The 12076-nt window shown below is 39.7% G+C and overlaps 1 protein-coding gene across 5 annotated transcripts in view; it reads left to right on the top strand.

The window, feature by feature from the left end:
• LOC111863680 (Golgi-specific brefeldin A-resistance guanine nucleotide exchange factor 1) overlaps positions 1–12076 on the top strand; it is a 45009-nt gene that overhangs the window by 15051 nt on the left and 17882 nt on the right. For all 5 annotated transcript variants that reach the window (XM_023850219.2, XM_023850207.2, XM_023850215.2 and 2 more), the window contains exons 12-22: positions 1003–1138; positions 2608–2768; positions 4031–4233; positions 4755–4878; positions 6283–6491; positions 7113–7349; positions 8731–9007; positions 10666–10783; positions 11143–11285; positions 11600–11715; positions 11882–12041. In XM_023850219.2, coding sequence (XP_023705987.1) covers positions 1003–1138; positions 2608–2768; positions 4031–4233; positions 4755–4878; positions 6283–6491; positions 7113–7349; positions 8731–9007; positions 10666–10783; positions 11143–11285; positions 11600–11715; positions 11882–12041 — 1884 coding nt within the window. The remainder of the gene's footprint in view (positions 1–1002; positions 1139–2607; positions 2769–4030; positions 4234–4754; positions 4879–6282; positions 6492–7112; positions 7350–8730; positions 9008–10665; positions 10784–11142; positions 11286–11599; positions 11716–11881; positions 12042–12076) is intronic.

The following is a 12076-nucleotide window of genomic DNA, read 5'->3' as shown; positions in this document are numbered from 1 at the left end:
TTAGTTGTACCATTAATGATAGTAGGGATTTTATGTATTGTTTCATCTTTGGCATATGTTGATTTAATGGGTTGAAATGCAGAAAACTGTAGATCAGCTTTCATTGGATAAACAGCCCCTAAATAGTCACTTATAATTCTTACAGATCCCCTCGAATGGGGATCCTTACCGTTGTCCTTAAACGTAACTTTCCATGCTTCAGTAGTCTCACTTTGCCGGCTTCCTAGCTTCTGTATCTGATTTTTCCAATCACCTTGGGAGGAGTCACTTTTATTTTCGTTCTTTTTGCCAAGTCCACCCTTTAAGCTGCTCATTACCTCTAAAACATCACTGAAGATCTCCTCCCTTAGTCTTCTGATGATTTCAGTAGCCGATTCCAATTCACGAATAGCACATTTTAATTCCTGTTTTAAACTTGCACAGCACAAGCATTCATCTCCTAGATTAGCCATCGGAATTCCTGTATTATTTAGCACCACACTTTCACCATCTACCGAATCATCCGTCATGTTGAAGAAGTCATTGTGCACCTGATAGTAACCCAGTATAAGGGTCTAAACATGTAGCGTCAATAAAAACAAATGTTTAAAGGATAGTGTCTACTTTGTTTTAAACACAGAATATTGTTGTGTAGACTGCATACTTTTGTATACATTTTATGTACCTTATCTCTATCTGTTTGTTCTCAAAGAAACATTTTGAAGGAACCATCTGAATTCATTTTCAGGGTCACAGAGTGAGTAGGTAGGTTCCTTCAAAATGTTTGTAAATATCTACCAGACTACATGATGTCACCTGTCAGAAGACAGTAATCCTTATAGTCTCCATCCTGAGAATCTCAGATCTCACAAGTCAGAATTCAGGGAGTTGGTACTGTGACTTTCTCTCTGAATAAAAGTTAGACTCACTATTGGTACAAAAAGGGTTACACTGTTTAAAATATTTAAGTTATCACCTTCCTCTTGTCATACAAAATAATGAGTCACTATGATTTTTTTGCAGAATGTTTTTCCAGTTTCTGGCCTGTACAACACCCATTTGCTGTCACTTGATGCTCTGCTAACCATTATTGACTCCATTGAAGGTCATTGCCACAGTCGCATTCTCAATGAACATCAGGAGGATCGACAAGTAACAGGTAGCTACCTGGCAGCAAATGTTTTTGCTTCCCAAGAATATCAGTGAGCAAACCATGGCATGAAGAAAGCAGTCTTCAGGGATTTGCACCGTGTATATGTGGTGTTAACCGACGTTTCGGAGGAATGTATCGCCTCTATCTTCAGGGTAGAAGAAAAAATATAAGAAATCTGCAAGCGAAGAGACCGTGAGAACCGGTAAAAGCAGACTGTCAGACTTTTACCGGTTCTCACGGTCTCTTCGCTTGCAGATTTCTTATATTTTTTCTTCTACCCTGAAGATGGAGGCGATACGTTCCTCTGAAACGTTGGTTAACACCACATATACATGGTGCCAAATCCCAGAAGACTGCTTTCTTCATAGTCACCGCCGTGAAAGCCTCAAATCTTATAAACCATGGCATGTCAGACTTTGAGGATGCGATGATCTAGGATTTAAGTGCTTTACTTTCAAACAAAAGTGGCTGGATTTGGCATGGATCTTTACATTTTTGTAGTGAAATAAGAAAAATTATGAAATATAGGCTTAGTGCAATAATTCCGTCATCTGCATTCAGTTTTGCTTAATTTTCTTGAAAACTGTTAGACCTATAAAAGAGGTGTATTGGCCTTATGATGTGTGTTTCATTCTTCCCTGTAAATTTCATTTGAAATATTTATCACTGTGATGAATATTTATTGAGTTCCATTGGGTTGTATGCAGAAATGCAATGATGTTCATCTCCAAGTGAAAGAGCTTGTGGTATCCACTGGGTAGGTAGCTGAATGGGCCCCAGGGTTAGTCTGGACATGTTAGTGAAGACAGGTATCTCATCAGCTTGCTGGAAATGAAGTCCTGGTCATAGTATTGATGGTAATACCTTGGCTATTACATAAAGAAGTAGAAAATTATTTTATTTGCATCTGCCAGAATCTAATATAGAAGACTCAGAAATTTTGGACCCTGTCCATTGTCTGTTATTCTAAAATCTACAGAACACAGTGTTTCCGAAACTGGATCTGTGTCTATCCTCAGGTGAGGGGGGTGGCACTCCTATTCTGTTGTGTCCCTAAGAAAGATCTAACCTCAATCACTGGATCAATGACTGAGGTTAGCTCTTTCTAAAGGACCCAACAGAATAGGATTCTACCCATCACCTGAGGGTCACCAATATCTGAAAGGCTATATTCTATAGCTATTAGAGTACTGGACAATGGGCAAAGTCCAAAAATCCAGTAATTTTGAGTGTTATACACCTGAGTCAGAATCCTTTAGAATCTGATGTAGAAGGTATATGATTTGAGGTCTTCATGGTGGTGGAGATTAATACTGTGACCTTCAAGGTTATTGAACCATCTAGTAGAGTATGTGAGTAACAGTGTTTCAGAGGAAAATAGAGTGACCGTCTTCTGAAATGCTGATTTACAAGGTTAACTGTTTAGTGAGAGGCCTGACTGCGAAGATGAATTGAAAGTGTCAAATGCATTTCAGATGGCACTTCAGTGAAGGCATCCTCATCAGAGGCTGTTTCAGATGCTGGAGTGGCAATGGTTCTGCCTGTCAGTGGCCACATTTCACATTCAAGGAGGCAGCGGATCTCTGAGAACATCCCAACCCATGAACAGCTGATGGCCATTAAACACAAGAAGAAGGTGAGTCAGGACTCATGTAAATTTAAGTGTATCAATATGTGATTCAAGGCTTCAGCAAGGTGAATGTACTGGATTATTGTACTGTATAGTTTTGTTGGTGATTACCAAAATTCTGGATGAGCCAGTTTTATTTGTATTAATCACTTCTGGCCTGAAGATGGACGAGCAGCACTGGTAAGCAAACCACAATCTTACATCTCTTAGGTTGATGGTTTTATTGCATTTGTGTACAAATTTATCTGCTGCTGTCACTTAGTAGTTGGGTATTTATTACAAACTGTTTGTATGTATATACACACTCACATACCATGTCTATAAACTGTTTCTTAATTCTATAAAGTGGCGATTCTGTTATCTGAAAATCATTTGAACAATGGAGGCAGAGAAATGTGGTAAATATATACTATTGAAATGATGATGCTATATAGCAGATCTGTGAAACACAAGAACATGAATAAGAGTTGGAAATTATGCAGTTAGAAAAAGACTTAAATCAAACATTTCCAGGTTGATGGTACTTAAAAGTTAGCTGCTAAAAGTTGCAATCTATATTCCCCACAGAATGGGCAAAATACATCGTAAGATGAGGCACCGGCTAAACAATTAATGTCAAAACTATACTACTTCTATACCACAGGCCTCCAAGAAGTTTATCACATGCATACAAGTCTAAAATATACCATTATGTCTCTGGGAATATGCCATAACTTTCATTTTTATAAAAAGTTCATAGTTCAATATTATTTTTTACCATATATTTTATAATGTAATAATTATCAAGTATCCAGCTTCACCATCGCAATTGCAGTTTAGTAGTGTGTGAATATGGTAATCATGTGTTTGCCGGATGATGGCTTTAATAGCCAAAATGTGTAGCTAAACTAATTTTAGCCTTGACCATTGTATTGTCATGTTGCGATGGACTCTAATAGAGAATTTGTTAGATTTTGTTTGAGACTATCATGAATGCTTACTAATTAAGTACATTTTAAAATTATTTATTATGTGTCATGTGAAAAATGACGTGGAGTACTTAGTAAGTCGTTTTGCAAAACTTTTGGACAAGGTTTGTAATCTCATTAAAAGAGGAAGCATGCGTTAACACATATTTTGCGCGATGGATGGATACTCTTACAGAGCACACAGAACCATCCAGTAGACTTCATGCAGCCCATATGCCACCAATTAGACAGCCTTGGATTCAAGAATTGGCATGGAAACTGAAAGATAGTTAAGTGAAAGATGTATGTTGCATGTTTCAGCTTCTGGCAACTGGAACAGAGCACTTCAACTTGAAGGCAAAAAAGGGTGTCGCATTCCTACAGGAGCACCATCTGTTGTCGTCACCACTGGACCCACAAGAAGTGGTGCACTTTCTGCGAGAGAATCCACGCCTCGACAAAAAGATGATCGGAGAGTATATCAGCAACAGGAGCAATTTGCAGGTGCTGGACAGCTTCGTCAAGTGAGTCGTGTGTGAATCAGTGTCTTTTTTGTTAATTTTGTTTGTGAAATGTTGCTACTATCCGTACTGCTCTAATCCTCCTTATCTTTCCAGCCTTATTTATTTTAGTAACTTCGAAGGTTCTGAGCATTACGAAGAAAATTCTTGGACCCAAGGGAGATAGAGTAACAAAGCGCTGTTAAGAAAACTGCATAATGTGACACTTTATAAGTTCTACTCTTCACCAAATAAGGTTGTTCAGTTGAAGCATGTTTGTATGTTTGGCCAAAGTCTGGTGGTGCAGTGGTCCCAGCAGCAGCCCAAGGAGATTTCTGCAGAGGTTCCATCAGCTGCTTTATTACTGGGATGCCTCTTCAATGCCCATAGAGATTATTTCTTCAGTGGGTTTGATAAAAGCAAACCCGTCTTTAGTGTCCTGTAAAACAAATAACCAGCCTTGGATCACAGAATTACAGCACATGTTACATGAACACCATCAACAGTAAAAATAATTTAAATATGTCTATACTATTTTATTACAGGTCCTTTGACTTCACTGACACAAGAATTGATGAAGCCTTGCGGCTCTATCTTGAAACATTCCGTCTGCCTGGCGAGTCACCCCTCATCTCACTTATCATGGAACACTTTGCTGAGCACTGGCATGTGAGTCTCCAGTTTATTATATTGTCACATGATTGAGTGTGACTATAGATGGATGTTTGAATGATGACTTGATTTATTGCATACTTTGATACAGTGCATGACTACACCTTGCATTTCACTGTTACACACATATGCACACTCACATACACCCATGGACACATACACACACTAGTGTCCACAGTCATGTCTTCACTGTCAGTGCTTGGTAGTGGCTTCCAACAGTGGACGTTCCCTTTACTCTCTGTTCCCGTACTTTCCCCGGCCCCAGCTACCAGCATCTCACAGCAACAGCTCACAAGGACTGAACCGCAGCAGTTCTAACTTACTATTCTTATAACATCTCGGCATAGTCTGCGTAGAAAGTCTCTTCTATTATTGCTCTATTCTCTTGCTGTGGGAACATGCTTGTTCGCAGATCTGTTACTTAAGAATGGCTGTTGCATAGTTACTTTTTCGTGGTCATTGTCTACCAGTGGGTCTACATGCCACAATATGTTACACAAAATCCAGGTTATCACCCTGGAGTGGGGTTCATGAACCATGTTACTTGAGATCCTGGTGTAGAAAGGTAAAAATATGAGGATTACTCAAATTAAACCCATTCATGTAGGATTTAAGGATCTCACAGCAGTGTTTATGTAGAGTCCTGTCTTCTTGGATATAATGCTTTGTAGTCCATTGAAAGTCAACTGATATTTTGGAGGAGCATATTGTTCATCTGAAACATCTATTGGCTTTCAGTGGATTACACAGTGTTATAACACAGAAGATGGCACTCTTATTCAGTTCCATTAAGGCAGCTCTGAAGGGCCATAGATTTGCGTTGGATGAAGACAGCAAGGCTGTGATGGTGCTCTAATTCCAGCAGCAGCAGCCCAGGGTCTTTATGGAGGGGATCCATCAGCTAGTGTGTCACTAAGATGCCCGTTGCAGTGCTCATCAGCACTGCTTTTAATGGCCTCTAGTCCTTAATCCAGAAGTCCCCAAACAGCTTTCATGTGAATAAGTGTCATATGTTGTGACATTGCCAGACTTAGGTCCAAAGCAGTGCATGAATTTATGCATAACATGACAGATGACAGCTTTGTTATTGAAATATGTAAAACAATATTGTGCCCATGAAAAGGGCCATTGTTTATCAAAAGTTCAATTTCCATTCTCTGACAAAAATAAGCATATCCAAGCAAAGGGTTGTTTTCTTTCTTTTTCCCGCTGATCCAGATTGGGCCCAATTCATTACCCCTTCCCGTGTTCCTTGCAGTGTGTTCATAACAGCTAATTCTTCTCACTTCAATCCTGAAGATGGAGGCAGTATGTTACTCTGAAATGCTGGTATCTGTTTCTAATACTATTGTATTACAGTCTAGATAACACAGTCTCTGATGCTGCGTTGCCTTTGTTCAGAAACAGAATGGTGAGCCATTTGCCGACGCTGATGCAGCATTTACATTAGCATATGCCGTGATTATGTTGAACGTAGATCAGCATAATTATAATGTAAAGCGGCAGAACAACCCCATGACTGTGGACGAGTTCAAAAGAAACCTGAAGAAGGTGAATGGAGGCCAAGATTTTGATGAGGAACTGCTCGACGAAATTTACAATGGGATCAAGTGAGTAGACAGATTCAGTGTTTAGCATCTCATGCTCATTTACTCCTCCTCCATCATCCTCCTCATATTCTTCCCTGTTTCTTTCAGTATTGTTCCCATTTTATGTGGATCGATAGACGAAAGGTCTCCAGTCTCTGCCCTCATACCACGATCTTTCCAGTTTGATTTCTTGCCAGCTCTCTCTCTCCTGTCTTCCTGATGCCATCAGATACTTGACTGAACTACCTTTTGCTGCATCTTCCATGTATGTGTTTTTTTCTTTTTTAAATCTAATGTCTTTTTAGGTATATTTGTTCTACCCATTCTTTTTACTTGTCTGAACCATTTGCTGTTATTTTGCTTCTAATGATATTAATAGATTTTTAAATCCAACTTCTCTAAAAATTTTGTTTCTAATTCTATCCCTTCTTATTTATCCAAGAAAGTTTGTGAGAACTTTCATATCCATTGCTTGGATTTTACATCTAAGTATTAAGAACAATCACAATGATAAGCAAGGCGTTTGCCGATCTACTTATGTCTCCCTTAGCATTCATATTGGGATTTTGCTGTGTATGAACATGGAAGGTTTTGTTCTGCCGCTTAGGCTTGGGACAATGTTAGTCTGTTGACTGCTTCCAGGACAGATGAGATAGTGATGCCAGCTGAGCAGACTGGGCTAGTAAAGGAGAACTACTTATGGAAGGTGTTGCTGCGTAGAGGGGCTAGCAAAGATGGTGTCTTCATACATGCACCGAACGGTCTCTTTGACCATGACCTCTTCTCTCTAATCTGGGGCCCAACAGTTGCTGCCCTGAGCTTTGTGTTTGACAAGAGTAATGATGCTACCATATATCAGAAAGCTATTTCTGGATTCAGGTGTGTTAAATTTCAGATCCAGGATTTGTTATAATATGGTTACTCGCAGCCCATGTTGATGGGTTCACATGATTTGCACAGAAATTAATTGTATACCAAGAAATGGGATTGATTTTCTGTAGTTACACAGTCTGGTACTGAAAGTCACGTACACTAGGGCTGTAAATTTATGCAGCCCCATAGGGGCAATAGATTTGAACACTATGATGGAGGCTTCGTCTGGTTCCTAGGAGGGGTCAGCGATGTGTTTAGTGAACCAAGTAATGAATCTTAAGGTTCTTTAAAATGCTGAGAATTTTTTTGAATGGTTAAGCAGCAGTTGGCTTCTCAAGATAAACCCAGATATATGGTGTTAGTTTATGGGTCACATACTGTTGTTGGGGTAGTGATGTCTTAGGGTTATGTTTAGGTTGGGAAGACATGGAATATGTAATGAATTTTGGTGGGAATTCTTTCAGAATGTGGCCACTTGCAAGGTGGGAAGTAAACCACAAGATGACATTAGGATTGAACTTAAGGAAATGACATATTTGTTTGACTGTAAGCTGCACTTCCAACACTATACGGCCTTAGAATTAAAAAAAAAGATTCCTTTCTGTGCTAATATGATTGTGTGCAGTAATCAGAACAGCTCGGAGTGAGCAAGTTTTACATTGCTTCATGTAGTTAAGTACGTTACTTAGCATGTGTCAATTTAATTTTATGAATTTAATGAGGGGCTCTAATAACATAAAAAATTAGGTATGATGTGTTTCTGTTAGGACTTTAGTAGTTGGTAATATTGACTTCAGATGAGTTTGTATCAGCGTATTGATTAATTAAAACTAGATGATCATGGCTGCATGCCTCTACTGCATCTACACATTCCAATGATGTTTCTTTTTCTTTAAGAACCACTTATAAGAGGCACTTTGATTTTAAAAGCATCAGTTTTTAGAAAAATTGAGGCATATATTCCAGCAAATTTGATAATTTGTGAGGATAAGTAGACTTGGATCAAAATTCTTCTCACTGGTGGACTTTGGCATTAGTGGTACTGTAGTTTTGGGTTCTTCTACCAGAGTTCTAGTTAGTTAACACACACAGAGGCCTTCATATTTCGAAGGGACTTCCTCAGGACTTCCCAACATTTTACAAAATCTGAAGGTTCATTACCAGGTTCACAAGAGCCCTCCATTGGTCCCTATCCTGAGCCAGATTGATAAGTTTAAAAATTTTTATGGACACAGCCCTTTGTAGGATTAGTTTCAGTAACCTGCCTCATCCCATTTTGAAAAGTTTCTCTTGTGAACCATATATCTTTGGAATTTCTCATGTTGAAGTATGTCTTCATGCTTTTGTATTGAAGTGAATCATACTAACTTGTGATGTTGTGATGCAGGAAGTGTGCAATGATCTCGGCTCACTACGGAATGAGCAGTGATTTTGACAATCTTGTTATATCGCTGTGCAAATTCACGATGCTGCTGAACACTGCTGAGACACCCGACAACCTGACTATTTCATTTGGTTCCAACCCGAAGGCTCAGCTGGCAGCCAAGACTGTATTTAATTTGGCTCATCGCCATGGGGATATCTTGCGGGAGGGGTGGAAGAATGTTCTGGATTGTATGCTGCAGCTCTATCACTGCAAGCTGCTTCCGAAAGTTATGGTCGAGGTGAGAACTGGTTCTTTATGTGAATGTTACTGAGCGCATCAGTTTAAGTAGTAATGCTTCTAACTTATAGCCAGGAGGTGCCTGGGTGAAATCTGGATCAATATCCTGTCTGTCTGCAGTTTTTCCTCAGTCGATCCAGGATAATGCTGGGATAGTATCCCACAATAAGCAATGACTGCCTTTTCCCACATCTTTTCAATTCATCTTCAGTCATTAACCATGTATCATTTGATTCTATATAGCATGACTTACTTACTTACTTACTTACTTACTTACTTACTTACTTACTCATGGAGCTGAGCCCTTCTTGAGGAGCTGCCAATTCTACAGCTACTCAAGAATTTCCCAGCATTTTATGGAACCTGAAGGTTCATTACCATGTTCACAAGAGCCCTCCACTGGTCCCTATCCAGAGCCAGATCTATCCAATCCATACCGTCCCATCCTATTTCTCTAAGATCCCCATTTCTTAGGTTGTTTATCCAAGGAATCCGTCCAGGTCTGAGGCTTTGTGTTCATTTTCATAACAATAATTTTTTACGGTAAGGAGTTGTTAGCCCCACGCCCAACCCCCAAGCTGGAGGGTCACCCCTTGTCGGCTGTGTGCGACTGCTTATTCAATATATTCGCAGCTTCCCTCCAGAACTGGAGAGTGTCTCCTCCATCCGTAACCTGAGGACGTGCCATGCCGTGGTAACGGACCCACCTATGACTTACTGACAGTATTGTAAAACACGAGGGAGAGTCAGTAAGTAGGTCACAAATTGAAGTAAAACAGCTGTAGTGAATGTAATAATTTTCCTGTCAATATCACTAGGTAGCAGCACAGCCCAGCTTCATGACAGTCTGGGTAGCAGATGTGTATACAGATTTTCAGAGGCTGGTTTCAGTAGTCAGAATGGTGACCATGCTTGAGGAGTGTACTACCAGGGACCAACATTCTGTTGTGTCTTTTTTGTGAGCAAAAGGACTCAGTGCAAGGGATATTAATAAAGAAATGCTTCCTGTATACTGTGGGAGGTGTTTGTCTTGTAAAGTGATTCACAAGTGGGTCGAGTTCAAAAGTTGTGGATAATGCCTGACCAGGTGTGAAAGTGGCTGAGACAGTTAAGAGACTTCCATGTTGCAGGCTTTGGCGCACTGGTAAAGTGATGAGATAAATGTATCACTATTGGTAGAGGAAATGCTGAGAAATAAATGTTCTTTCCAGGTTTGAATATCACATGTTATATTTTATATCCATTTGTGAACTATTTATTTTGCTGCTTGTTTGTGTAGGGTGTAGAATAGTTTTATTCTCCACTGATGGGGCATGGGAAGTTTTATGTCTACTTAATTGGGTAAGATAACATATTTTGGCATGTAAGATTTGAGGCTTTCACGGCGGTGACTATGAAGAAAGCAGTCTTCATATTTTGGCATGATGATTATTTAATATTTTGTTTACTCTATATGGTGCAATAGTATTCCTTTTGGATCATACCAACAGTTCAACTGTGGAGTTGGATGGTCATCCATTAAGCTTATTTCATTCAAGTTTTGAGGCTGTCTTATATGACATATTCCACATCCTACAGTCATTTTGTATAAATTTGGATCAATGAAATGCAGTGTAATATACCTACTTTTACTGATCCTTATTGATCTTTTCGTTGTAGGCTGAGGACTTCATTGATCCAAGTGGGAAGATCTCACTAATGAGAGAGGAGACCCCATCTCAGAAGACAGAACCTGGATTACTCAGCTCCATATATTCATACATTGCTTTATCATCAGGTACAGCCATCATCAAACAATACGTTCACATATGATGTGCCCCTCTGTTACAGATATTTGGCCTATGGAAGTTTGCTCATAACAGAAATTTGACCTGTCTCACTCAGTTATCATTGCTCTGTGTATCTCTAGTCTTAATGTTACGACTTTGCCTCAAGAACAGCTCTGAACCTTGTTTTATATAGACATGTGAGTATAATATTTGGTGTGTTTAAAAACACATTGGAATTGACTGTTATGTGCACCTGGAGAGCAATCAAAACATGTGCTGCTTGATTAAACGCAGAATTAGATGTGTTAGACTGTGAAATATGTCACTTGATCATTGGACTGTAAATAGGGAAAACGTTATGTTTCAGAGCCTGCTGCCCAGAAGATGCCATCACCTGAAGACCAGGAACACATTCAGAGGGCACATGCATGTGTCAAAGAATGCCACATTGAGCATCTTATTAACGAGTCAAAATTTCTTCGTTTGGACTCACTGCAAGAATTGGTGAAGGTTTGTTGCCCAGTTTATGCTTACCCATTTGAGTGTCGGTAGTGGGAAACTGAGCATGTTGGCTGGAGAAGTTTGTATTCAGGGGGTGTCCAGTCTGAATCTTGAATGAGATACCAGCTAATATGACAAGTTTTTCACGGCTTTTGTCAGCCCCCCCCAAGCAAATGCCGAGACGGTTAGACCATGACTAGTTCCTTTCACATCCATTTTTTATTCGTGATTCACTGCCTTCCTGTCATTCTGTGCTACATAATCTGAGTCATGACAGTGTCATTAAATAAACTGCTACAAATAAATAAACACTGTGTTGGCAGGCATTGATATTCGCCTCACAGGGACCAGAGAGCCACATTTCCTCAGGAATGTCCTATGATGAAGATGCTACCGTCTTCTTCTTGGAGTTGCTTCTTAAAGTTGTAATTCAGAACAGGTAAAGGCTTTTCACATCTTCTCCATGTGACTCTTCAGTAATAATCATATCTCTCAATGCTCTGCACTTTGAGCTACTGCCAATGTCGTGGGATCTTTTCTTTCTTTGATTCATAATGAAACATAAGTGTGTATGAATTACAAGGAGTGTTTCTTTGGTTCGATAGGGACAGGGTGACTTCAATCTGGCGCAGTGTTCGGGACCATGTCTACTGTCTGGTGATGAGTGCAGCTGCTTGCGACTACCATTTCCTCATGGAGAGGTCAGTGGTTGGACTTCTCCGCCTCGCAATACGCCTCATGAGAAGGGAGGATATGAGCCCAGTGGTGAGTTGTGATGTCCTAGTTCAGAATCTGTGATG

Source organism: Cryptotermes secundus, unplaced genomic scaffold, assembly GCF_002891405.2.
Source record: "Cryptotermes secundus unplaced genomic scaffold, Csec_1.0 scaffold1705, whole genome shotgun sequence".
NCBI classification, from domain to species: Eukaryota; Metazoa; Arthropoda; class Insecta; order Blattodea; family Kalotermitidae; genus Cryptotermes; species Cryptotermes secundus.
The sequence above is the reverse complement of the archived record's forward strand: the minus strand, read 5'-3'. Positions and strand labels throughout refer to the sequence as shown.